The sequence below is a fragment of the Malus sylvestris genome, chromosome 5 (genome assembly GCF_916048215.2).
Source record: "Malus sylvestris chromosome 5, drMalSylv7.2, whole genome shotgun sequence".
Taxonomy (NCBI): Eukaryota; Viridiplantae; Streptophyta; class Magnoliopsida; order Rosales; family Rosaceae; genus Malus; species Malus sylvestris.
The window spans coordinates 44,189,677-44,217,602 of NC_062264.1; the positions used below are offsets into that span (position 1 = coordinate 44,189,677).

General features: G+C 37.6%; 5 protein-coding genes and 1 non-coding gene across 7 annotated transcripts; 5 read left to right on the top strand and 1 right to left on the bottom strand.

The window, feature by feature from the left end:
* Positions 1-913: 913 nt before the first annotated feature.
* Positions 914-985, bottom strand: TRNAD-GUC (transfer RNA aspartic acid (anticodon GUC)). The gene has a single exon. It is a non-coding gene; the product is annotated as a tRNA-Asp (tRNA).
* A 457-nt stretch (positions 986-1,442) lies between these two features.
* On the top strand, positions 1,443-5,035 carry LOC126620737 (uncharacterized). 2 transcript variants are annotated; one of them, XM_050289008.1, is made up of 14 exons: positions 1,443-1,768; positions 1,866-1,928; positions 2,125-2,177; positions 2,374-2,460; positions 2,618-2,691; positions 2,815-2,897; positions 2,992-3,098; positions 3,187-3,329; positions 3,405-3,452; positions 3,701-3,753; positions 3,865-3,949; positions 4,073-4,139; positions 4,241-4,351; positions 4,717-5,035. In XM_050289008.1, the coding sequence occupies exons 1-14, from the start codon at positions 1,563-1,565 to the stop codon at positions 4,827-4,829; spliced, it is 1,293 nt and encodes a 430-aa protein (XP_050144965.1). In that variant the 5' UTR covers positions 1,443-1,562; the 3' UTR covers positions 4,830-5,035. The 2 variants fall into 2 exon arrangements, with proteins under 2 accessions (XP_050144965.1, XP_050144966.1); XM_050289009.1 differs by having other exon boundaries at positions 2,380-2,460.
* Positions 5,036-6,542: 1,507 nt separating this feature from the next.
* On the top strand, positions 6,543-7,863 carry LOC126624648 (F-box protein At1g61340-like). The gene is made up of 3 exons (XM_050293730.1): positions 6,543-6,997; positions 7,098-7,172; positions 7,266-7,863. Exons 1-3 carry the CDS (start codon positions 6,722-6,724, stop codon positions 7,533-7,535), a joined length of 621 nt encoding a protein of 206 aa, XP_050149687.1. The 5' UTR covers positions 6,543-6,721; the 3' UTR covers positions 7,536-7,863.
* Positions 7,864-9,797: 1,934 nt separating this feature from the next.
* Positions 9,798-12,909, top strand: LOC126620948 (uncharacterized). The gene is made up of 7 exons (XM_050289281.1): positions 9,798-10,212; positions 10,320-11,083; positions 11,212-11,400; positions 11,495-11,603; positions 11,684-11,742; positions 11,816-12,311; positions 12,392-12,909. The coding sequence occupies exons 1-7, from the start codon at positions 10,050-10,052 to the stop codon at positions 12,499-12,501; spliced, it is 1,890 nt and encodes a 629-aa protein (XP_050145238.1). The 5' UTR covers positions 9,798-10,049; the 3' UTR covers positions 12,502-12,909.
* A 2,549-nt stretch (positions 12,910-15,458) lies between these two features.
* LOC126620717 (uncharacterized) lies at positions 15,459-16,647 on the top strand. The gene has a single exon (XM_050288982.1). The coding sequence runs from the start codon at positions 15,629-15,631 to the stop codon at positions 16,475-16,477; it is 849 nt and encodes a 282-aa protein (XP_050144939.1). The 5' UTR covers positions 15,459-15,628; the 3' UTR covers positions 16,478-16,647.
* Positions 16,648-23,231: 6,584 nt separating this feature from the next.
* Positions 23,232-27,707, top strand: LOC126623503 (external alternative NAD(P)H-ubiquinone oxidoreductase B2, mitochondrial-like). The gene is made up of 10 exons (XM_050292404.1): positions 23,232-23,456; positions 24,790-25,072; positions 25,158-25,364; positions 25,502-25,752; positions 25,876-26,098; positions 26,175-26,279; positions 26,468-26,737; positions 26,845-26,966; positions 27,127-27,246; positions 27,414-27,707. Exons 1-10 carry the CDS (start codon positions 23,368-23,370, stop codon positions 27,502-27,504), a joined length of 1,761 nt encoding a protein of 586 aa, XP_050148361.1. The 5' UTR covers positions 23,232-23,367; the 3' UTR covers positions 27,505-27,707.
* The last annotated feature ends 219 nt before the right edge of the window (positions 27,708-27,926 follow it).

The following is a 27,926-nucleotide window of genomic DNA, read 5'->3' on the forward strand; positions in this document are numbered from 1 at the left end:
GCGGCTGTCATTCAAATGGGCTGAGCTAAAGGGCTGGTAAAATGTCAAGCTTGACATTCTGACACTAGAGGGTTGGTTGGAAATGGCCAGCCCGCTGGCTTGATTTAGGGGTTTGGGCCCAATAGGGCCCACAAATCCTTCGGCCTATTCCTCAGTTGAAAACGGTTTTCATATTCTGTGCTATTTTTTGCCGTATGAGCTTTTAGCCGGATCGGTTGGAGATAGTCTAAAACATATTATTGGGTCAGAACAAAAATATGATACGCGCTAGGGAAGAGCATGCAAATCCTATTTGTTCTGGGAGCAGTCACTCTGCATCTGAGACTCCATCTTCGTCTTCGTCCAGAATGTAGACCAAAACACGTTTTCTTGCAGCAAAAACACAGGCCACGCCTCTTGACGCTGTTACAATAAAATTCAACCGAAATTTCAGAACATCTTCTTTTAGGAACTTGTTTGATTTTTACCGAGAAACAATTTTAAGAACTTACAGCTGACTGCCAGGGGAGCAATGACGGAATCTTGGAATCTTCGGTGACCATCGCCAGCAAATCCTTCTCAGGGTTCCATTCTGCAATTTTTTTGAGAATTCAAAGTTTCAAAGAACTTTTTTTTTTTCCTTGTAAAATTAATATATTTTGAGGGATTTGATTGCGGAAAATGTAATGTGAGAGAAAAACCTGAGAAGCGACTGGCTTGTCGAACTGAAGCTGAAAGGGAAGAACTCGCTGGGCCTCGTCGGTTTCCATGGCTAAATCTGCAAGCGCAGAGAGCTTTGCAATAAAACCCTGCTGCTAACACCGGAATGAATGGGAGCAAAAACGCCGGCGTTGTGAAAGAGGGAGATGGTGACTGAACTGAAGCAGCGCTCTGAGAGAGAGACAGAGAGATTTGAATAAAAACAAAAAAAATACGCCGTTGCCGGGGATCGAACCCGGGTCACCCGCGTGACAGGCGGGAATACTTACCACTATACTACAACGACTGAGTTGCTACTTGCCCATGAAATATCCAATATATCACTTGGCTACTTGTAATTTATATGGACTATATCACTTTGGATCTATAATTGTTATGTTGCGATTTAAATCTTGTAGTTTACTTATCGTTGCAATTCAAAAATAAGGTCTCATTAGCTTAACTACATCATTGAAATGTAACCATAATAAAATAACAAAATTTTAAAAGTAGAAACGGACGAAAAAGTTATTAAACGTAAACAATCATTTTATATACACAGACAATTAACGTTATATACATCGAAGTGGAAAGTTGCTCAAAATAGATAAAGAGTATATAATATTACACTTTGGCCCATAAAAATGAGAAAGAATTTAAGGTAAATTCCGTTGCTTAAAATCGAAGGAGCATTGCTACTATGATCTAATGTTATTTTTTTTTTACTTATAAGTGAAATGTAGTATATTCGAATATAGACGAATTCGTATCAGGATGTGCTAAAAAAAAAAAAACTGAAGCAGCATTCCCTATTTTTGGCGGTAATACCCAAACCCAGCAAGCTCTCACTCATAGCTGATCACCAAGCCTCAAGAGCTTGAACGATGGCCGAAGAAGAAGAGCGGCAGCAGCACCAACCCAATTCGCCTTCCCCAGACGCAGAAATTACAGAACCCCCAACCCAGCAACAGCAAGACGGCTACTCTTGGCCGGCGATTCGGTTCGATGTTCATCCGCACAGAGCCTTCCACTTCCGCCACCAGTTCCGAACTTCCCCAATTCCCAACAACTTTCTCAAGGGCGTCACATGGTAATTCCTTTTGCATCCGCCTTACTTTCCCATGATTTTTTTTTTCATAAATTTGTTGTCTTTTTGTTTGGGGTTTGATTTTTTGTTTCCGGCGTAGGTCGCCGGATGGGTCGTGCTTTCTTACCAGTTCCGAGGACAACACGCTTCGGGTTTTCGCATTGTAAGTTCTCATTGATTGACGGCTTTTGTCTTATTTTTGTATGGATTTTGAGTAGAGCATTGCCGTTTGATTTGGGTTACAATTTGGGGATTTTGTTTCTGACTTTCAGAACTCAAAATGCAGTTCAAAAACCAACCTTTTCGAAAATCGCTGACGGTGGTGTTCGCTAACTCTACTCTTGTTTCGTTTTTATCAGACCAGATTATGGGAGTGAGAATGATCATGGGTGTTCTGTAGCTGCTGATGAAGGTAAGTTCTTGCCCCGAAATATATTTGCTTTGGAGTTTATTGTATGCCAATCTGCCAATAGAAGACTTGTTACCTGAAAGTTTATGGTTGGTATTGTTTGAATGAAAATTTTCGGGGACGAGCTATGTTTGATTGGTTTTGTATTTGCATGTAAGTGTAATCATCTTTTTAGACATTTTATGTTTGTACTCTTAAGCTGCAGATTCGTATGCTGCAAACCTTGTTGTGAACGAGGGAGAGTCTGTATACGACTTCTGTTGGTACCCATACATGTCTGCTTCAGGTACTTTTGTAACTCTTCTAAGGGGGGACAATTTGTTAAGTTTATTCTTTATTGTGACGATGAGAACCTGAACTTGATATTCAGGATATTTACTTTAGAGTGGCTGATATGATTCTGTAAGCTAAAGCTTGATTTGGAATTTTCTACGACGTTGCAGACCCGGTTACCTGTGTTTTTGCAACTACATCTCGTGACCATCCCATTCATCTTTGGGATGCTTCTTCTGGACAGGTGCTGGCTCATTATTACAAATCTAGATCACTCTTTTCCCATGTGTACACAGCTCTTCTATGTATTTTTTGGTTTAATGTTTGTATATCTTATTACACCATTGGTATTGGGCTGAAATTGCAGCTACGTTGCACTTATCGTGCTTATGATGCTGTGGATGAAATCACGGCTGCTTTTTCAATTGCCTTTAATCCTACTGGAACAAAGTAAGCAATATTCTTTTCCTTTCCTTTTCAAAGGTTATATAATTCAATTGCATGTTTTCTACTTCGTTTATATGTGACTTCAATTGTTTTGTAGGATTTTTGCTGGATACAACAAATCCGTTCGGGTGTTTGATTTACATAACCCTGGTAGGGATTTTGAACAATATTCGACACTTCAAGGAAACAAAGAAGGCCAAACGGGTACATGTTATCAATTTATCTCTAAATTCTGATGATAAATTAAGAAGATGTGCAAGTGCACATTTCTCAACGTTTTTATTATGGACAGGTATAATGTCCGCAATGTCTTTTTGTCCAACCCATAGTGGAATGCTTGCTATAGGTTCTTACAGCAAAACTGCTGCAATATATAGAGAAGATAATATGGAACCCTTGTATGTATTGCATGGTCATGAAGGTGGGATTACACATGTAAGTCATCATTCCTTATTGTGCATTTCACTTTGATCATAACTTCAACAGATGAACCGAAGCTTTTGCTTTCAGGTCCACTTTTCAAAAGATGGAAATTATTTATATACTGGAGACCGAAAGGTAAATGCTTTTACATGCTCCATCATTTTTTGTTTTAATGTTTTCTCAAAATGTTTTAATTTTTTCTGTCTCTCCGTTATTTAATGGATATACGGTAAACCAGTTCTCTGTAAAAACCTGTCAGTTTATAGTGTGACTTATTCTTCACATGGAAATTTATTAACGTATTATATATAATATATTAGCATTTGTGCTCTTGCATTCGATTCTAAATGTGATTGACTTTGGCTTCCATAAATTACTTGAAGGATCCTTATATATTATGCTGGGATATACGCAAAGCAGTTGATGTCGTGTACAAGTAAGATATTTTTTCTTTCCTTCTTTAGTAGTTTAGTTTAGAAAGATATCTAGTTTTTTGTACATTGGAGGTCTCTTCTGCTCATGTTACTTTATTTGCCCCTGGAATCAGGTTATATAGGTCATCGGAAGATACCAACCAACGGATTTTGTTTGATATTGAGCCACTTGGACGCCATCTTTGTACAGGTGGTCAGGTACCGTCTTACCTTTGAATTATGTTTCAGTGTCCAAATATGATGCCATAAACCAAGTCAAAACTCCAAACCCCATTTCGGATGTAATGAAACAACTTTTTTAGTCGTGCATATGTGTTTTAGGACGGTGTTGTGCATATCTATGATCTGCAAACTGGACAATGGGTATCAGGCTTCCAAGCGGCATTGGGTAATTCATTTCATATCCTATGAAAATTGTTAAAGTGCTACTGCAATAAACCTTAGTCTCTTCTTTTGCTGACTCATTCTTCTGTTCTATACACCACACAGATACTGTTAATGGAATCTCCTTTCATCCCTTTCTGCCAATGGCTACCACTTCTTCAGGGCATCGAAGATTTGTTGATCCTGATGGTGGCAATGACAAATTGCATCTGAGTGGTACCTCCTATAACCCTAATGCCTTTCGGAGATACTTCTGACAAATCACATTGTATATCCTTCCAATTTTAGTCTCCTACATAAATCATGTTTGTTTCTGTTCGTGTCATTTTCTCCACTCTTTTTTTCCCAATCTGCATCTTGTCCTTGTTCTGTTGAACTTGTCGTGGTGTTATGTCCCCCAGTCTTCTCAGGCACTTTAGATTGCATGAAGCTACATGATATCACTTGTTAAAAGAATGAAGTTTGTCATTAGCTCCTAAGCCGGTTTATCTGAGCTGCATGCGTAATTTTCTCTGGATAACATAAGAAAGGGTCAGTGATTCACTGTACTAATAGAAGGTTAATTGTCCCGTGATATGCAGGTGACGAAAACTGTGCTTCTGTGTGGAGTTTCTCTGTTGCTTCAATGGTGGAGAATGATGGTGCAATGGACGGTGATGATTATAACAGCCACAACCTTGACCAGCATCCCTAGACAAACAGCCATGGCGAGCCTTCGTTATGTAAAGATCGATGGAGATGTGTGCATCATTTGCCTAATTGTTGTACATTAATTGAATTAGAAGGTTGTGAACAAGATCAGTCAAATAGGAAATGACTTCATGCATCGACTTGTAAAAGTACAACCCAAATATTTGAGCTCAATTTTTATGGTATACGGGAAACGACGAGTTTTACAAATCCTCATTTTTTTTTTCGTCTTCAACTTTCAGAGGAAAAGTGAGATCGAAGTGAGTTTCAGTGGGTGTTTCAAAAAATAAGCTTTTAAAAAAAAAAAAAAAAAGAACGAGCTGGTGACTTAGCTACGATAATTTTCTTACAGACATTTTAATACCTCTTGGCTATCATCATATGATTCACGAGCATCAGAAATCAAACTAGAACGTACATTATGGAATACGGGTATGAAATTCGTCCCTAACTATTAAGCTATCCCATGATAACTCAGTGTAACAACGGCCTCAAATCTAGTTTCTGATTCTCAAATTTACCAAATGTAAGCAGACTAATTGTTATTCCCTTGTGGCATTTTCGTCTTCGACGGAAAATGACATGGTTTGCTATCTCCCGACTTTTTTGGCCTCCTCAAATCTTGCTAGTTACTTCTAACTCAAACACTCCTCGTGACACAATTATAGCGATTTAAAAACTACGGATTTCTAACTTCGTATGCATTTCTTTTGATCTAAACGAGTCATTAACTCGATACGAAACGACATAAAAATAGCAGGTTTCTAATTTACCAATTCACGAGTCGGATCGATATCATATCATTCGTTAAGAACCAATAAGATATCGTTTGCCACATCTAGCCATCATGTTTAACAATTTCTTGCATGACCAGTTAACCTGACACGAAGCAACACAACCCACTAACACATCAAGTCGTGATCGAGCCATCTATAAATAAAGTAACGATTTTAACAAGACACGATCAATTAAAATAACGAGTATAACACGAAGAGTTCGATAAAAGCATGACAAATGCAATCCATTTGCCGGGGTCTAAACGATAACGCGATCAAGCGACACCATCGACGAATGTTCGTAAAGGAAAATATTGGGTTAAAGACAAAACCTTAAGTCAAGCGATAAGTATGAACTTCTTGCAAGTTGCAACCACTAACCAAACATACTTTTCGTATTTGACGCGTTCACGGTTTTGACGTGTACTTGTTGCTGCTGCTAATGCAACAGCCGTCAACCAACCAATCCACAATCTTCAGTCAAACGAGGCCCACCACCAGTCATATATTAGAAAAACATAAAATCCTCACCGTCCATCGATATCGTACATACACGTGTCACGACATAAACGAGTCAAGAAAACTCCACCACCAGATGAGACTGTCACTTTATTTTAACCCCAACCCAACGTGCTAAGAAAGCTACCGACGCAGCCGACTCGGACCGACCATATCGCCATGTCATCACCCACGGCGGCACCCATGCAGCTTCCTACCTGCGCTCTCCGTCCGCCGCGTGTCCGCTCAACGGCTAGTTCTGCTTACCCTCCTTTTTTTTCAATTTTTTTTAACTGCCCGAAAGGATAAATTACAGGAACCCGATATATTGTTCACAGAAAGTTCGAGTCGATTCCGCGAACCGCGTAGAATTTACCAGTTTTCGCTTTTTTCAAAAAATAATAAAAATATAATCTTTTCGCCCCCTGTATAAAATCCAAAAGCCTCCTGCTACTGGTGGAAAAATCGATTGTTCTGTTTCCATTCCGCAGCAAAAACACACAGAGGAGAGAGAAAGTCTAGAGAGAGAAAGAGATACTGTGAACAAGGCTCGAATCTAGGGTTTGATAAGACTTTTGTTTTTGGAGTTTGGGATTTTGAGATTACTGATTGGTTGGAGAAAATGGCGTTGGGAAAGAAGTGCAGGAGTTGCTTGATATCCAAGCGCGGCGCCGGCGGAGTGACGGCGGAGGCGGAGGGGACGATGGAGTTAGGGTTTGTGAAGTACACGCGAGCTTTGGGGAGGAAGAGGATTGGGATTTCTAACAATGGCGAGGAGGATTCGCCGGCTGATTTGTATCCCATGACTCCATTGAAGAAGCAGCGGAGTGGGGAGATGGTTTGGGAGTCGGAAACTGCCGCCTCCTCCGCTCTAGAAGCTTTGCCTCAGGAGATTCTGGTTAGCCCCAAATTCTCAATTTTTTCGATTGAAAAATCAATGCAGAATCGATTTCGATTTAATTCGTTGCTAATCATATTACTATTTTTGTGCGTTGCAGTTGAAGATTGTGTGTGGAGTCGATCACGATGATTTGAAGCAGCTTTTCCACGTATCGAAAGCAATTAGAGAAGTGGTGAGTTTAATCAGTTCAATTAACTTAGTAATTGATTTTTATTTGTTTTAGCAACTGGCATTGATTTTGATCTTTCCTACTGTGCGATTGCAGACTCTGATTGCTAAGCAGTGGCATTTCGCTTACAGCACGCCTTCGAAAACCCCTGCTTTCCGAACCGCTATCGATTTCTCAGATTGCAACAGCTGCCTGGATGAGATTGAAGCTCCGAATGCTCCGAAACAGTGGAGGCAGATGCACAGGAAGTTGCCTAACGAGAAGAAGCTTGCTGGGTTGTCTGTGAACTTGTTTGCCTCGTGGGACGACGAGGAGGAGGAGCAGGGGGCTCGAAAGGGGCTGTTCATGGAGGAAGACGATGAGTGAGTCTGCAAATATGCAATGTGGGTACTGTAAATACAAACTCATACTTGTGATTTCATAGTTTTCGTCGATTAGGTAAGGATCGAAAGCGCAGAGTATGTGCATAACAGAGAAATATATTGTCGCAAGCAGTTTCTTCAAAGCCATCATTGAAGACCATAAACTTGCTTGTTCATCTCTTTTTGTACATGTTTTGGGGAGAGAGAGAGAGATTCCACTATTCACAAGTTGTTTGTTAAGGGCTAATCTTGTGCCCTTCCACTCGGATCACGAATGTAGAATGTGTATAACATTTGTGTTTTTTATGAAATGAAATAATGTTTTCATGTAATTCTTCTTTCTTATTTCATAAATGTTGGTTTTATCGTGTAATTTCAACTTTCTTCGTAGTATCAGAGCATGTGAAGCCAAACGGACACATATGCTTCACGTTATTCTATTGTGTTGTCTAAGTATTAGACTCGAAAATTTGTTTTGCATATTGAAAATAAGTCCTACGTTGATAGAAGAATGAACCTTATATGAGTTTTATAATAGAATTTCAACTTTTTTCAATAGTAACTGTAACTGGAGTATGGAAAACATAAACTTATTTACGTTTTTCATATTTATTTTAATTTTTTACCGTCAGATTGAACGTAACTATTAAAGTATGAATTTGATGACGACGGTATAATCAAATTTTGGGAATTGTCACATCATCAATGGACGGATGTTATTTAGAGCAATTGGTGGGAACTGGGAATTTATTATATCGGCTGTACGGAGTGTAAGTGGACATTGCCTAAATTTTAGCTGTTCTAATTAAATCATTCTTCCAATGAAAGTAAGGCTGGTTTGGTTCGAATGTCTTCGTAACGCTTTCCGATAAATATTTTGTTTCAAAAGCAAAGCATCCGAATACGGGCAAAAGAAGAAGGGAAGCTTCAACGTGTGCAATGACGTGCTAACAGAGTCACACAGTAATACTGTATGTTAAAGTCTCGAAAGGTAGACTTGATTGAATAGGACATTAAAATAATTTAGTGCGTTGTAAGAAAATTTAAGTTGAGCAAGTGAGGTTAAATTAAACGGTGTCGCTCTGTTATTCAACTTTGTCACTTTGTTATTAAATTCTCATCTCAAATTTAAATGTAGCTTTAAAGTATGAATTTGATCAATAATGTTCTAAGCAATTTTGGGCTATAAATCAGGTGTTTGGGTTTACATGAGTGGGTACGGCGTCCATCTAAATCGACTCAATAAATGATCAGGTTGATGGCAAATAGAGTAAGGATGGTTTTGACTCAACTCTAACCGGCTAATTGGGTTTTAAGTTGGGTTGATTGTAGACAAATTCGGGTCAATCCTTATGTAGTTGCTCCATGGAGTCTATACAAACATTTATTTTGTTTATATAGTTAAAGGAATAAAAGTACAATAGTAAGGGAAATTTTATTAGAACCTATGTAACTTTTTTTCTACACCTAACTTACTCTTTACACTCATATTATTTTTAATTAAAGAATTAATCTCTCCTTAAACCTAAAATTATTACCTAAAATACCCTTCCATACCCAATTCAAAATGTTAATTTCTCTTTACACCCATGTATAAAACAAAATTTCAAACTAAGTAGTGTTGAACTTTGATTCGTGTTGACTATAAAGTCTCTCCTAGTTTTCATGCAGATCCTTCTATTTTGAGGGGACTCCTTGAAGATTTGAGTTCAGGGCACACCAACTGACCATGATTATAGAAGGTTGTTGAGCCATTGACATAGAAGATGTGGCCCGTAACTTAGGTACATCTTCAAGGCTTTTGCTTATACTTTATATGTTGTTTATTTAATTTGAATGGGTTGAGAGTGAGATGTTGGTTCATCCAGCTCCTCCATCCTTGCGGGTTTTAGCCATCAATAATAAAAAACTTGTTTTTCTCTATAAGAGTTATTAGAGTTTTAGTTGGGATGAACGTAGAATAAATAAGGAGTGATGGTAACGTTTAATTATAGTGTGTGGGTTTATTGATAAGTTGTAGTTTTATTATTAATTTCATCTTGTACTTGATGGTAATTATGCAAGATGATAAAACAGACAATTAACATTTAAAATTTAAATTAAGTGTAAAAAGAGGTTACATGGGTTTAAATAAAATTTTCCTAATATTAATGAGCAGGGAGGAAGGGAGGGAAAAAAAAATTTAAACTTCGAAATTCTTGTAGTGATAATATCCTTTACCATTATCACCTAAAAAGAAATATCGAACCAAGAAAAAAAAAACTAATTAAAAAAAACGAAAGAAGTCCGTGATACAAATGCAAATGGAAGACCCATATATGCAGCCCATTTTACAAAGCCCAAAATTTAAAGTCGGATTGAAATCTTAGGCCCAGCAAATTTCCACCGCCATTACAAATTCTGACACCTATAAATACAACGGGAATTAGCCAAAAATCATACATAACCATCTTCGTTTCGCGCGTTTTATCTCTCTCATATTATATATCCGTACCGTTTCTTTTCTGTACTCTCTCTAATGGCCTCAGCGAAACGCGAAGCTCCTCCCAGTGAAGACCAACCCCAGGAGGCCCTGAAGAAGGCCAGGGTCGCCGGCGATAACGTTTCGTCCTGCAACTCGTCTTCAGAACCCCTAAACCGGAAGCAGCGTGTAGCGCTCAATCGCGCCGACTGTGCCCTAGGTATTTTGAATTTGAATTTTCCTCTGTCGTTACCCTAAACCTAAAAATTTAATTGCTGCGATTGATGAATTGAATTGGTTTTTTTTTTCTTTTTTTTTTGTGGTAAGATTTTGTAATCGAGGGCAATGAGCGTCGAGGATATGCACTTTGCGATCAGGGCTTTGCTTATTGCTGGTCCGGAGCTCGAGCGAATGTGGGGATTAATGGAGGGAAGTACTGTTTCGGCTGCAAGATCGTGTCTTATCAGTCGGTGGACATGGAGGATACTAAGCTTGATCAGCAGCATCTATGCCGACTCGGAATTTCGAGAGGGGATGATGCGGTTGGGAGCCTTGGGGAAACAGCCTTCGGCTTTGGGTATGGGGGCACTGGAAAATTCTCGTATCATAGCAAGTTTTCGGATTATGGTGAGAAGTTTGGTCTTGGCGATACCATAGTGTGTGCTGTCGATCTCGAGGATAAATCTCTTGCTTCCATTGGGTTCTATAAGAATGGGAAATGGTTGGGTCGAGCAACGTTTTTCGAGGTTAAGGTTTTGGGCGTTTCAGGGGTGGATACTGCTGCGGGGAAGATGGAATGGGAGTCGGGGTTTTTCCCTCACGTTTTGTTGAAAAATGTGGTGGTGGAGCTGCAGTTCAATGTTGAAGATGGACTTGTTGCTGAAGAGGGTTTTAAACCTTGGGCATGTGCACTTGACGATGGAAATGCAGTGATGGGACCTGCTTTTTCAAACCCGAGGGCTTGTGAAGTGGTTATGATGGTGGGTTTGCCTGCATCTGGAAAGACTACTTGGGCAGAGAAATGGGCGAAACAGCATCCTGAGAAGCGTTATATTGTGCTTGGAACAAATTTAATTCTCGATCAAATGAAGGTGAGTGCGATTGTTTAATGTTCTTGTTTTATTTTGTTTTCGCCATTCTAGTGCACTCACTAGAGAGCTTCTAGCGGTGTTTGTTTTATCGACCAGTATTTAATTGCAGAGTGTGAAACTGTGTTCAGGTGCCAGGGCTTTTGCGCGAGAGCAATTATGGGGAACGATTTCATTTCCTGATGAATCGAGCAACGGATATTTTTAACGTCCTTTTATCCAGAGCAGCCACCACACCTCGCAATTACATAATTGATCAGACAAATGTATACAAGAGTGCTCGTAAACGTAAACTTAAGCCATTTGCTTTCTTCCGGAAGGTAAGCTACGTGTCCATGTAAATTTATATGGAAAGATTTGTATTCAGCTTACTTAACCATATGGGTAATTTTGTGTTTTAATTTTCTATTCCAGATTGCTGTTGTGGTGTTCCCAAGCCCCGAAGTGCTGAGTGTTCGTTCCGAGAAAAGAATGGAAGAAATGGGAAAGGAGCTCCCTGCTGAAGCAGTAAATAATATGTTAGGTAATGGATCCTCCACCATCTTTGTTCTTCTAATGTTTATCATGTTATTGTATTTAAGAGGCGTGTTATATTTTTGGCAGCCAATTTTGTTTTACCTGTCAGCAAGGATATGCGTGGTTCAGATGAGTACTTCGACGAGGTAAATTACTGACAAACTGCACACTTTGATTGTACTATTTGTGTTGTGGCTAATTCTTGTTTTCTTCTGTAAGGCTATGTTTGTAGAACTCAACAGAGAAGAGTCACAGAGATATTTGGATGAGATGAAGCGGTCACTCGCAAGCATTGACTCTAATACGTATTCTGTTGGAAGCTCTGTTCCTACGTTCTCACCAAATTATGGGCGAAGTCTTGTGCTGCCAATTCCTCCGCCTGCACCTAGGATGACTGTGGTGCAGCCATATCCTATTGTTTCGCCTGCTCCAAGGGCTGTTAACCCTTCTGGAACTTATTCTGGCTACTCGGGCAGTAACAGTGGTGTTCCTAGGCGAGGTACAGATCATTACCAGAGTTATGGACGACCAGGTGCTCCCACTAACCCCTACGGTAGTAGTACCAGTGGAGCTTATCCAGTAGGCAGTGCAACAACTTCTTTCACAGGCAATGCCTACGGACATCTTGGTGGTGCTGGAGATCCCAGAAGTGCTGCTCCCTGGGCTCCAATAGCACCCACATTTCCTCCCATTCCTTCCCCACCTGCACATGGAGGTAACTTCATTGTAAATTATCGTTACGTGTATCTTTAGATGCTTTATACTATGCTCATTGTGTGATTGGCTGTGATTCAGGCTTACCATATGGAACTCCAGCTCCTGGCCCTCAGTACGGACATCTTCCTCCTGTTAACACTCCATATCATGGAGGCCATTACCCTCCTAGGCCGGGGTACTACTACTGACTGCTATAAAGATTTGACGGTCATCATCTTGACGCCTTAGGCTACCCCTCCGGACAGACTATTCACGAAACAGGAAGAACTAGAAGGTAGATTGGGTTTCATACTTTCATGAACTGCTGCTTCTTGCAAAGCATGATAGCTTATAAGATTTTGAGGGAGGGAGGGAGATAGGTAGTTGTATATTTTCAACTCAAGGTTGTATATGACTCTGACTGCATTTTGGTTCTTTCATCAACAATTAACGTAAAATCGCGTTATGATACCATAATGATGCTTAAGTAAAATTAAGTCGTGCACGGCACTGCTTGCAGAAGTGCTAAAAGCACTTTGTGACAACCAAAAAGTTTTTGTGAGTGGCGTGGTTAATAAGAATCGCCAAAAGCTGATGAGGTTGTTTTGGTCTTGAAATTGAAGGGTCCCAAACCATGTGATGAGGCCCGTTTCATTTGGATTTCAACCTTTGAATTGGTCGTGTTATATTCGTTGTCTGCCACAACCAGAAGCAGCTCCAATGTCGTTTCATTTTCCTATCGAGCTAGCTAGAAGTGATCGATATTGAAAAGAACACACAAGCATCCAAAAGCTTGGTTTAGAGTTTAGAATTTAGATAGGTGTGCAAATTGGATTGAAATTTTGATTTCACCCTGTTATGATCCGGTAATTTTCGACTTTGGAACGCCTGAAATTCTAAAATCCAAAATTTTTAAAAGTGTTGAAAAATTGGAAGCTACTTGGAAATTCCGAAGTAAAATTTCGAAATGCATCGGGTTTCCAATCTTGAAGCACACAGAATGACTAAGAGAAAGAATTATTGCTTTGGGTTAAAGAACTCAAGAACAAAGCAATACTCAATGCAAGTGGTGGACTGTGTTTCGAATTCAAATATTCATCTTCTTTAAAATATCGTTTATAATGTAAAAAAAGAACCATTGAATTTTCAAGCGTGAACTACATAAGCATCTCTCATATATTGTTTCACTCAATTATATCATGTATCTCCATTAATCCCCCATACATGCATACAATATCAGAGCGGAGCATCCTTTGGTTGGAGAGGTTCTTCAGTGTGCTCAGAATGCAGATTGATACACCACATGTTATTATATAATTCGAGAAATTTTTTTTTCCAAGTATTCTTTTAATTGTATAATGACACTAATTCCAAGTTTTTTTTTTTTCAAGCGTGATATTCCGTCAGATATCTGGACACTAAAAACTCTCTTGATTGGTTGATATTTAATGTCGTTTCGCTTCCAATCACAACGCCTGCATTATTTTCTTCCAAGTCAAGTTAGGATTTAGTGGTTGACAAGTTTCAGGTCAAATCAAACCTGGATATTGCAGAACACGAAAAAAGAAGTCTCCATTCTCTCTTCTGTCTTTTCCAATTAGCCTTTGCAGCACTATAAAAATTTTAGGTACACTTTTACTTTACCAGCAGTTGCACATGCATGCTAACCAAAGTGGATTCCCATTACCATACCACTTTAACGTCTTTTTCAGTATGTCGGAAACACGGTCAACCAAGTGTTACCATACAATTAGTTGAAAATTATTTTTCCTTAAGTTTTCCAACCAATTGTATTTATTACACAATCTCCACTCATTGGCAATGTGTTAACTCTCACATATTTATGTGAACGAGAGTCGGGATTCTTAGGCCCGTTGTTACTCTTTAGCACATTGTTTAAGTGGTCGGGTGTTAAATAAGTCTACATTTCAGAACGCGAGTCAAACATTCTTAGGTCCATGGTCACTCTTTAGCTCATTTGTAGAGCGATCGGTTTGTTAACTAACTCCGTATTGCGAAAAAAGTTACCGCACTCTTCAGTTGGAGAGAGAGCAGGACGATTGTTTTGAAACACCAATTATAGTTTCCTTTACGAAATTTATGGTACTTTGGTTTCCAATCATAGCAGTGCAATATAAGTTGCTTAGCCTTTATGGCATCTAACGAACACCCCCTTTGATTTAAACTTTAAGGCCAAGAAAGCGACATGCAATGCCATTTGGCCATAACTTGAGGATGGCATTGAATCGGTTTCCTATCTTTCAAAGCACTGTCATTAGTTTCAAGGCACATCACATCCCCATTACTCGTCATTAGTATTTAGACGATATGATTGATATTTTATGAACTTTGAATACAGCGTTGAATAAAATAACGACACTTGTTATTGTATCAGTAAATTCATCATATTATTTTGTAATGTAAAAGTGATACGACGGAAATACAATTATAGTTAAAATGGAAAAGCACTATTTTGATGTATCGGATGATTGGTGGTGACCTTCTGAACTGATTAAGTGAATGTGACATATTAAATTCATGAATGCAAATCATTATATACATCTTTTAAGGTTGATCGCTAACCCTAGATTTTATGGGATAAAGGTCACCTTGGTAAATGCATATCAAGCTACCACTTACATGTTAGAGTGACACTTCATCTCCTATGGGAAAGATTTTTTAATGTACCAGAAACACGATTCGGTATACTAAGTATTATAATACAAGTGGTAAATGCATATCAAGGTACCACTTACATGTTAGAATGACCTTGAATATCATCTTTTGTTGTTGACATGAGCTTCACTTTCGACTGAAATTATGTTTTAGCTTTTTGACGTATTCGAAAAGAAAAACGTTATATTTTACTCCAACATAACATTTGAATCCAAACTTTGTAGTGAATTAAAATCGACATAATGCAAGACTTCTATCTATGATATATGAAACTCTCAACATTAACTTCCTCCTATTCACATTCCTTTCCCAAACAGTAATGCTAGATAGGCCAATTATTTAGATCAAATTCGCAAACCATATGGTGTATCACCAATAGAAAATAAACATGTTAATCAACACTTAAATAGTAAATCCGATCATGAACAACCACGACATAATTTACGAAATTTAATTTAAATAGTTGGTCTCTCTAGCGTTACACATTCCAGGTAAAAAAAAAAAAAATCTAAAACTCTAAAACCCCACAACCCAATCCTCTTCCAAAGCCGACACTCTCAATCCATCTCTCCTCCTCCTCCGTCAGTCTTTTTTATCTTCTTCCACCTCCAATGGAATTTGTTTTTGCTTTCTCTTGATAAAGAAAGACCACTTATTTTCATGGAAGAAAATGCGAGTCACATCGTCTGGGAATCCAATTCCAAAACTTCCATTCCAAACTTACTACTTTCCGAAACCATGACCACCTTTTGTGCTTCAATTTCCTCAAGCCCTCTGTTTTCCAGCATTGTCGCTCTCTGCGCTCTGATCCTCCTCTACTTCCCCAACCATTTCCTCCAAATCATTTTTTCGCCGGTCCTGATCATCACCGGATTCCTCATCCTCTCGATTCTCCGCCTCGGCGCAGTTCAGAGAATCGAAACGGAAGGCGATGAGCTAAAAGAAAAGGAAACCAGTCGCTCTCTGCTCGAAAGCGAAGAAAACAGGGGAAACTGCAATGGAATCCAAGAACAAATCCCAAGTTTGGAAGAGGACCAAGATCAAAGATTTTTAGACTACCAATCTGAAACAGACTCCGAAAGTGAAGCGGGTTTCGACCCGAAGCCGTGCTTCGAAGACTTGTTCGTCGAGTGGAACGTGAAGGCGCCACTGGAGGTCATTTATGAAGAGTACGAAGGTGAAGAAGATGAGGTGGATCCGAATGGAAACGATCCGGACTCAAATCGAAAGGAGGGAAACCAAGTTCTGAGTCTCGAGAAGCACCCTTCGTTGTCGCTGTGTTACCCGGAGTCGGACTCGGATAGCTCGTCGGATTGTGGGTTTTCGGTACCCGGAGCGTGGGACTCGCCGGATGCGATGTGTTTCCGGTGGGAGGATGATAGAGAAGGGCTTATAGAGATTGCTCTGGACAGCAATTCAAAGAGAGGCGAATTGGATTTTCGGTTTGATCACGATCACGATGAAGAGAATTTGATAGAGATTGATATATCTCCGACGAGAAAACAATGAATTTTGCGACGAGAAATGGCAGTTTGACGGCGAACTTAGGTTCAGCTAGTGTTGGATTGGTAATGAGATTAATATTAATACAAGATGGATATGTTTTTTGTTCAAAAAAAAAAAAAGATGGATTATGTTTTCTTGTTTTATGCACAGTAATCAACATCAAATTAATTTAAGGGCTTTTAGTCAGGAAGATTCATGAGATTGACGTAACTATTATTTTAATCTTAATTAACTTTGTCTAACGTAAAATATTTTAGTTTTTTCATGAAAAGTATGTCGTTCACTCGTTAAGTACATGGGTTGGTTTAAAAAAATACCCTTAAAATGGTAGTCATGTAGTAGTTGATGTGGTAGTTTAAAAATGACGTTCACATATTTTTCGCGAAATGACTAAAATAATTTACGGTAGATAAATTAAAAAATCACTTATATCATTGTCACTTAATACTATGGTCTAGTGGTACATTATTGATAACCCATTGCGAAGCTAAGTTTATCCATTTTTCCCTTTGTGTAGATAATATTGTGTTAAAAATAAAAAAATAAAAGGAAAATTTGAGCATATCGTTTTAGTTAATTTAACTAAGTTCATATCCGTAGGATTTATTTATTTATTATTTTTTTTTTTTGTGAATTGGAGTGTTTTGAGATGTTAGTTGGGAGAAAAATTTGTGTGGGGCTTTAATTGCCATTGGAATTTACTGAGTGACACTACAATCCAATGATGTATATTTTTTCTTCCCCCCCCCCTTTTTTCTTCCTAAGTTTTCCCTATGGTACATTTATGTTTTGCCGTCGGAGTCTTCAGTTTCTTCTCTCTCCCACTTATGCCATCATGTTAAAAATGGATAATCCACCAAAATAAAGTGAAGGATAACCAATAAATTGTGGAAATATCAACTCGATGGTATGGAGTGAGTCTGCAAGATTGTATTTAAAGTTTGCTATAAAATATTCTAATCCTTTATAGGAGAAACATAAATACGCAAATTGCAACTCAGAGATATATAAAACAGGGACGAGCTGTTGGGCAATGAAATTGTGCTCATACTTGAAAAATAATAATAAACAGCTTTTGTAAATTAAAAAACAAAAGAAAAAGAAAAGGAAAGAAGTATGTGTTTGGATTTTCTTTTTTTTTTCCTCTTTTCATTTCATGGTAGTTGGAGAAAATGACTTTGTTTTTGCCCCATATTCTTTTGAAGAAAGGAAATAAAGAGGGGAAAGAAGACTGCACACGGCAGAGAAAACTAAGGAAGAAAAATGAGAGAATGACAAGAGGAAAAAAATTGAAAAAAAGGAACAGACAAATTTTGTTAAACATCAAGTCTGTGTTAGAATATATATATATATATATATATATATATATATATATACAGGGAGCTTAAGGGGAGGGAGCCCCATTTTTTCAAAAAAAATGGGGACACGCTCCCCACCGTTAGATTGACTTTAATGAAATTGTGTGGTTGAGATTAAAACACAGGCCATAGAATCTCAACCATATGATTTCATTTAAGTCAAATCCAACGGTGGGGAGCGTGTCCCCATTTTTTTGAAAAAATGGGGATCCCTCCCCTTAAGCAATTCCTATATATATATATATATATATATATATATACAGGCCCTTTATGCAAAGGGATCCCCATTTTTTTCAAAAAATGGGGATTAGATGTGGAGCTCACTTCACATCGAACTTCAACGATCCGAACCGTCTATTTTGTAAGTCTCGATTCATAGATCATTCTTGCAAAAATTCAATTTAATCCGAAACCATTTGCCTATTTAATTATCAAGATAAAATTTCATTGTTTCTTATATAACAAAGTATTCGTTCATTTCTTTGAACCCAATTAGATGTCTTAAACATTTCCGATTTGGCTAATATTTTGTAAGGATGATCTATGAGATGCAACTTGAAAAATAGACGGTTCGGATCGTTAAAGTTCGATGTAATGTGGACCCCACAATTAATCCCCATTTTTATAAAAAAATGGGGAACCCTTTCCTTAAAGATTTCCTATATATATATATATATATATGTATGTATGTATCATATTTTCATTTCATTAAAGATGAAGAAGATAGTTTAATTTTTGGGAAGTTTAACGAAAAGCACTTGGTACTGTTCACTTTAACGAAAATCACATTTTTACACTAAAAAGTCAATCCTGGTACTATTCACTTTACCCTTTATTTTGTCCTTATCATTAAAACTCAAAGTTTTCAAGCCATTTTTATTAGTTTTCCTTTAATTTTTTCCCCATTATTCTTGTGAAGGAAGGAAAGGCACAGTGGGGAAGAAGCGGGCAGGGAAAATTTGGGAAGAAAAAGGGGAGACAGAGGAGATCAGAGGAAAAATGAAATCTTAAATTAATGTTATGGTGTATATCAATTAATAGGATATAAAATTATGAGAGTTTTAAATATTAAAGAAAAATAATAAAAGATAATATTTAAGACTTGCCACTTGGCAAGTTTTGATTGGTTGTAGTGCCACTCAGCAAATTCCAGTGGCAAGCAAAATCTTGCACAAGTTTTTCTCGTTGGTTAGAATGTCTAATATGCCTAAGGATGTCAATTGTAATCGTTAAATCCGATATCTGTGGATAACTGTTTGAATGGATTGGATTTGGGTATGAAAATTGGGGTATATTGGATATGGGAAAAAAACATGAATATTATTCGGTTATGGTTTTGGATATGGTTATAGGAGTTACCCATCCGTATTCGTCCCCGAATCCGAACCGAATAGTATATAATATAATAGTATTATATATATGTATATGTATATTTATTATTCACCGAGTCCATTACCTTGAGAATACAAAAGTTGCATTGTGTGGATTGCGTTTTGTGGGAAAGTTCGAAAGTTTTGATATTAATCAAAATCAATGAGAATTCAATGGTACTTATGGGAGATCTCAAAGATTAACCAACATCATCAACATTTATCATTAATTTTTATACTCCACAAGTATATCAAACGTTTAATGACGAAATTAATATTTACTAAATCATAATGCGTCAATTGAACGAATATGTTTTTTATATTGACAAAGATAGATATAATTGTTAACCGATGGGGAATTCGTTATTCGATGGGTATAGTTATGGATAATAACCAATGGTTAATTTGCGGTTATGAATATGGCTAATTTTTGGAATTATGAGAATGAATATAATATTTTTATCTCCAAACCGAACCGTCGCTATCCCTAAATATGCCTCTAGCCCTGCACCTTTTTCCTTTTGATAAGGGAATAGGATCCTCTCTGGATCCTCTTTGCGGGGATGTGGATGATCGATCAATTGTGTCTGTTCATCGTACATCGTACGGTTAGAAATCATTTAAAATTTTTAATTTAAAAATGAATATAAATAATACCTAATGAAAATTGACCGCATGATATACGATAAGCTGACACGATTGATTAATTATCAAATTTCGACAAAGAGGATCCGGAGAGGATCCTTGTCCTTTGATAAGATCAATCACTTTGATTTAGAGAGGTTTGAGGGACACGTGGAGGCTAATGTGGTGTGATAGGATTTGAACTTCCGGTCCAAAGTGCATCCCTTGAGACGGAGGAAGGGCCAAATCCATGGTACATGTATACGAACATTTGAACAAAATTTATTCAATTATAACACATAAATTAGTTATAAATATGTGTAATAAACTCGTCATTTATAATGCATACTCTAATGTGCGTTGGTTGTGTTACAGTGTACATGAATGAACATTAGGATTTTGAAATTGTTATGAGTTTTGATATCTAAAGGATAATTATAGGGAAACCAAAATTTTCAAAAAAAACTTGCAAATCAAATGATGTGTTTGTAGAAGATTGGATTATTAATTAAGTGTCAATTAACGTACTTGTTTCTTACTAGTGACACATCATTTAGTTTGCAAATTTGATTTAATAATTTGGCTCCAAGCATTATCCGTTGCAAAAATACTGCAACAATATATAACCAAACTACGTAGAGCTCATTTGGATGTGTTTTTAAAATAACTGAAAACGCTTTTAGAGAAAAAAAATTTGGATTCCAAAATCACTTAAAGTGTTTTCTGCAAGAAGCACCAATTATGTACTTCTTCCAGGAAGCACTTTAAATGCTTTTCCAGGATTTACTTACATCTTTACTAATTATAGGGTCTAAAAATATTTTTATCAAAAGCACTTTCAATTATTTCAAAAGCACTTTCAAACAAGCTTGTAATCAGATTATAACACGTAAGTTGGTTACTAATACCGTATACTACCTAGAATAGTATAGCTAGTACTCTTGAACCCTAGCTAGCAGTGCATGGTATTGTGGGTATGTTTGAACTTCATTCGGGTCAAGTTCCAAATGATCTAGTTGGGCCTCTTCAAATAGAAAGTGGGCTTCTGATGGGCTACAGGCCAGTTTCTAGTTCAGCTTAAATTGGCATAATGGTGATAGTTATACAAGAAAGGGTAGATGCGTATGAATAATATCAATTAGGTCATCTTTAATGGGACCGAAAAATTTAAATTCAATTCTCTAAGTCTTGTTTGATGTCTAGAATTGGGTTGAATCTAGTAGGCAATTATATTTAAACCAAATTCTAGAAGAAAAACTTATATGGCACGAATACACCGTTACTGTGACGTCTTGTGTCAATAATATAAGGTCGTGTAGTAAGAATTTAAAATGTGATATTCTATCATTGACACAAGACGCAACTACATCCACCTAATAGAAGTCCCCCTCCTCGATTCCAGACACCAAACGTGACGTTATGTTATGGAGTTGGTCCGGTTTATTTGGTATGGCAAAGAGAATCATCAAGGAAAAAGGAATGGTTTGATGAAGGCATATTCTTCATGCCTTTGAGTTTTGACATGTACGAGCATCTTATATATAGGTTGGCAGGTCACATGCCCTTTGACACATCAAACTATCACATGCAAATTTGGGTTGAACAACCAACCAGTCCGAACAAATTTCCAAAACTTTATGCTCAATTGACATATTATTTTAGTGTTTGTAGGCAAACATCGTACTCTTGCTTTTACCGTCCTCTTTCAATACCACAGCTGCCAATCAAACATGCGTGCGGCAGAAAAAGAAAGAAAGAAAGAGTCTCTTAAAAAATACGCGAGCCAAAGAGTAAAACACATAAAAAGTGAAGGATTCTAAAAGAATATAAAAAAGGAGGTGTTTGTACAAAGTCTAACTCTAACTGGTATTCCTCTTAATGTAAATGAGAGGTATTGGGTTCGATTCTCGTCAAATGTGAATTTGAACAACATTATTGTTAGTATATTGTGAAGTTAAGCTCACCCCTCCCCCACTTAGACCAACTCCAATAGTGGGCTAAAAGCCAAATTACCCCCCAAACCCACTCCAACCCAAGGGGAAAATTTGGGTTAAATGCTAAATGCTAAACCAAGGTCAGATTCCTCCCGAAATTTAGCCCAGAAATCAGAATTTAAAATTTTCAATATTTATCGGAATTTAAGTTTTTTTAGATTAAAACGTTTATAAAATTAATTTATGATAGTCTATGTATTTAATTTAACAAAAAAAATAGCTTAAGTTCATTCTTTAATAATTCCGGGCTAAAATTTTAGGCTAGAACGGTTTGAGTAGAAAAGCTGTTTCTGGGCTAAAAGCTAAATTTTCCGGACTAAAATATTTGGCTTTTAGCCCAACCATTGGAGATTGTCTTAGTGTAGATAATATCACCTGTTGAATATATATATATATATATATATATATATATATATATATATATATATATATATATATATATATATAACTAATTACCTTTTTTACATCTTGAAATGGAAGGGATTAACAATAAGTAAATAAAAATATTACTTATTTTTTCTGGTCAAAGAAGGTTTACTTTTACATTTTGAAACGTAGCTGATTTTTAAACATGTTAAAGATTTTGTCAATTTTATTTTCAAAATCATATCGTCTTGTAAAATTCAAAGCATTTCCAATAACCTTAATTGAACTCCAACGCTACACCGCTACTCGAGCGATGCTCGAGGATGCTTCGTCTTGAAAGAAGAATAATAATTTCGTGCTCTTATTTGCTTAGGTAACAAGTCAAATACTCGATGTGTAGAACACAACAAAGCATATTCCTAAAACCGGTCAAAATGACTTCGGTCCATTCCTCGATATTTAGTCTAATAAAGGCCACAAAATAGAGAAGAGATCCTTGACAGGATTTTTCCACCAAAACTACCGGATTTTTGAAATTTCATCAAACGATAGAAAAATATTATAACTTGTAAGAAATTAAAACAGGTGGATCATTTGACGAAATTTCAAAGATCCGAATCATTTGATGAAATTTCAAAGATCCTAATTACTTGATCCGACAGCCTTGATAGAAGTCTACAAAATAATACAACTTCACTAAATCAAATACTAAATAAATAAACTCTAGATTTAGTATGCACCAATAAAAAAGAAAAAAAGGTCAAAGATTTGGTGTTGCTCCCCGAATTCTGGGGCCGCATGCTAAATTACAGCTGCGCAGCCTCAAGGTGTCCAGCGCATCATCGGGCCCACCACCGCAGACGTGTCCAACTCCTACAAACGATACGCTCCGTTTTGATTCGATTCGCATTCGCGTTGCACGTGGCAAGGGTTTTTGCCTTGCGCTCCAAGTCGCCAGCAAGGCTGGAAACCTTCGCCTCCAACCTCTCCGGAGTCTTTTAATTTCTTTCCATATATAAACGCGTTCCACTTTTTTCCTCTCATGCATTCCTACAATATATAAGCCCCGTTTCTCTCTCTAAATTTCTCTCTGTAACTTGCCCTTCTTCCTCCGCCGCCGCCTCCTTCTGCTTCTCTCTCTACATTTTGTGCTTTTTCGGCTGCGGATCTGAGCGCCGAAAATGCGAGGTTTCGCTTTCTTCGATCGAGTTTCTAAAGCCTTCCATGACTATCCTAAGGCTTCCAAAATGCTCGTCGTCGTCGCCGTCAGGTTTACTCTCTCTCTCTAGTTCATCTCTTTCGTTTTCTGCATGTTCAATCTGCTTCATCTGTGTGCTTATTCAGTTCGATTGTTGTGTATTTATTTGAAAATATGAGCGAAACTGCCAAATTTGTATTATTTTTTTTCAGTTTTTTTTCTTTCTTTATGTTATGCTTTATTAGAATGTATTATTTTCTGTTAATTTCCATCGATTATTGCTTTTTAATTGGAAAATATTTGCTCTGTTTTAATTGTATGCTGAAAAATATGTGCTCTGTTCAATTTTTGTTTGTTTCCAATTTTTTTGGAAGTCTCTGTAGTCGATCAGATCTCTTGGACTCATTTCATATCTGTGGAAAATTGAATATGTAAGTTGAAATTATGAGGAAATTGGAATTCGTCGATCTGAAACATTGAGTTTCATGAACCGCCGCCAATGTGGCGCCTCTGTTGATATAACAGAATTAGCATGCGCAGATTCATCCATTAAAAGGATGCTGCGGTGCGTTAGTTCATGTCTTATGGTGGCAATTTTGGCGCGACTCGAAACATGCACGAATATATTATTTTCCGTATCTTTTTTGTGTTATGCTTTATTAGAATGTATTATTTTCTGTTAATTTCTATCGATTATTGCTTTTTAATTGGAAAATATTTGCTCTGTTTTATTGCATGCTGAAAAATATGTCCACTGTTCATTTTTTTTTGTTTCCAATTTTTTTGGAAGTCTCTGTAGTCGATCAGATCTCTTGGACTCATTTCATACAACAACAGCAAAGCCTTTTCCTAGTAAATGGGGTCAGCTATATGAATCTTATAACGTCATTATGTTCGGTTATGTGTCACGTCTTCCGTTAGATCCAAATACTCTAAGTCTTTTCTTAGAGTCATGTGGAAAATTGAATCTGTAATTTAAAATTGTGAGGAAATTGGAATTCGTCGATCTGAAACATTGAGTTTCATGAACTGCCGCCAAAGTGGCGCCTCCGTTGATATAACAGAAATAGTATGCGCAGATTCATCCATTAAAAGGATGCTGTGGTGCATTAGTTCATGTCTTATGGTGGCAATTTTGGCGAACATGCACGAATATAGCATTTTATGTGTACATGATTAACACTGTTTCATTGACTTAAAATGATGATGCTATGGTCTGTTAGTTCAAGCTATGAACCAAAGCCAATTCGTTGGTGGTTCCGTGGCTATCAAAAAATCACGGTGCAGGGAAGTTTAGATTGAAACTACGCGTTTTTACTTGCTTCGATGCTGGATTTTGTTATTGGTATGCTCGCATCTTATATGGTTCATGATTTGATTATGTTTTTGTTTTGTCTTGCGGCAGTGGTGGCGGCTATGTGGCTTACGCTGAGGCAAACTCTGAGCCAAAACTGATCAGCAGCGCGCCCGGCATAGATCAAGGGGAAAATAAGAAAAAGAAGATCGTCGTACTTGGAACTGGCTGGGCTGGAACAAGTTTCTTAAGGAATCTGAAAAACCCCAACTATGAGGTTCAGGTCATATCACCTCGGAATTACTTTGCCTTCACCCCTCTGCTACCAAGTGTTACCTGTGGCACAGTGGAAGCTCGCAGCATTGTTGAACCAATTCGTAACATTGTTAGAAAGGTAATGCTTGTTGCTTTGGGTTTTCAGAATCTCTGGTTCCCATCACTTATTATTTAACTGGAATGATTTTTTTTTTTTTGTACAGAAAAATGTAGATGTTCAATTCAGTGAAGCTGCGTGCCTCAAGATCGACGCACAAAACAAGAAAATCTATTGCCGATCTAATCTGGAAAACAATTTGAACGGACAAGAAGAGTTCGTTGTGGATTATGACTACCTTATTATAGCTGTGGGAGCCAATGTTAACACATTCAATACTCCTGGTGTGATGGAGAACTGCCACTTTTTGAAGGTAGTTTTCTTGTAAACCCTGCACTTTGTATTAATAAAATACATTCTTGTAAGTTTTCTCTTGTGAATCGAGTTTTGATTAGTTGAATGTGTGCATCTTTGTTTTATTAATCTCGGGAAATTTACTTCTACATGCAGGAAGTAGAAGATGCTCAAAAAATTCGAAAAACTGTTATTGACTGCTTTGAAAGAGCAAGCCTTCCAACTGTAAGCGATGAGGAGAAGAAGCGGATTCTTCATTTTGCTGTTGTTGGCGGTGGTCCAACTGGTGTGGAATTTGCTGCAGAACTTCATGATTATGTCAATGAGGATTTGGTCAAATTGTATCCCGGGGTCAAGGAACTAGTTAAAATTACGCTTCTCGAAGCTGGAGATCATATTCTGAATATGTTAGTAAAGAACTGACATCTGAACCTTTGTTATTTGTTTGGAACTAGTATTTTGTTATTGAATGTAGCAATATCTGTTAGTTATTTTTTCATTGTCATTGATTTCTTCTCATGTTTTTGCAGGTTTGACAAAAGAATCACAGCTTTTGCTGAAGAAAAATTTCAAAGAGACGGTATTGATCTGAAAACAGGATCCATGGTTGTGAAAGTAACAGATAAAGAAATCTTTACCAAAGAACTGAAAAATGGCGGGGAAGTTTCTGCCATGCCTTATGGAATGGCACTCTGGTCAACTGGCATTGGAACGCGTCCTTTCATAAAGGATTTCATGGCTCAAGTTGGTCAGGTGTGTTTCTCTTCTCATTGATGCTGTTGACTTCTCTCTCTCTCTAGAAACCTTATGAAGTTCAATTGAATATCAGGCTAATCGACGAGCTTTGGCAACTGATGAGTGGCTGCGAGTGGAGGGCTGTGACAAGGTGTATGCAATTGGTGATTGTGCAACAATAAATCAGCGCAAAGTCATGGTAACTGCACTTTTGACTGGTTTCTCCGTTAATCAATACGATAAACCAGTTGTTGATTCTCTGTTTGATATATGAAAATGTGTTTTATATGCTAAATAACCATCAAGTCCAGTACATTATCTAATTCCTTGTCTAAATCTTCCACCAATATGTCCAGTTTGTTTTCTTAATGCCTGTTTGCTTTCCAGGAGGATATTGCTGCCATATTCCGCAAGGCGGACAAGGATAATTCAGGAACACTAACAATCAAGGAGTATCAAGAAGTGATTAAGGATATCTGTGAAAGGTATCCTCAAGTGGAGCTTTATTTGAAGAGCAAACAGATGAAGAACATGGTTGACCTTTTGAAGGAAACAGCGGATGTTTCAAAAGGAAACGCGGAGCTGAATATCGAACATTTCAAGACCGCTCTTTCCAAAGTGGATTCCCAGATGAAAAATCTTCCAGCCACAGGACAGGTACTTGGTTTGGTTTACGGACATTTCGACATTAGTAATGTTATCAAAGGCACTTCTTCTCCACATATCGTAAGTCTTATTTGACTCTTCAATGCCATGCGTTCCAGGTTGCTGCTCAACAAGGTGTCTACCTTGCCAAATGTTTCAATCGTATGGAACAGTGTGAGAAAAGTCCTGAAGGTCCTCTCAGGTTCCGTGGAGAAGGTCGCCATCGGTTCCATCCCTTTAGGTACAGTTCAAAGCCATGCATTGCGATTCTTATGCTAGAAATTTAGTGCCTTCTTTGTCTAATAATTAAACAAAAAACGAGATGATTATCAAACGGGCCTTATATTTTTAGCGACGTCTTGGTCAGTTGTTAATATATAGAATGATTCATTCTTGTGAAGGTACAAGCATCTAGGTCAGTTTGCTCCGTTGGGAGGAGAGCAGACAGCAGCTCAGCTTCCCGGAGATTGGGTTTCGATTGGCCACAGCTCCCAGTGGCTTTGGTATTCTGTTTATGCAAGGTATTATTTACTTTACCATTTCAAATATTCCAATACAAAGTTACAAACACATATTTTAGGGTCCTCTTACATTATCGCCCGTTAGCGATTTAATACGTGTTTGTACCATAGAAAAATCAAAATATTGATTTCATTTGTAACGCATTTGCGTTTGAACAATGTTTCAGCAAACAAGTGAGCTGGCGCAACAGAGCACTGGTGGTATCGGACTGGGGTAGGCGTTTCATCTTTGGAAGGGACTCGTCGCATTTGAATTGAGCCGGCATCTGATGATTAATTCACAAACACTTGGACGCACATTTAAAAAGTTTTGTTTTCGAATTCAAATCATTCGTTGAGGAATTAATTACTTGAAGCAGCAGCAGATCTTCCTCCGTATTAACTTTTTATCAGTCTCTCGTGGATTTAGATGGTTTCACCAGTACTGTTTTTTTTTAATAAAATAAGAATTTAGTCGAGCACTTGATGGGGTTGTTGTCGTTATTCAAATCATATTGCACGCCTGTCAACAGTTTTCGACATATGCTAAAACAATCTGATGAGTGATAACAAAAGGATTTGTCAAGCGCTGACAATGTAACCTATTGAGATATACCTAACATACATTACATCAAAGTTCAAACACTTAATTGGCACAATAGGAACTTTTACCAAACATTCAGAGAGTCGTCGGATAATAT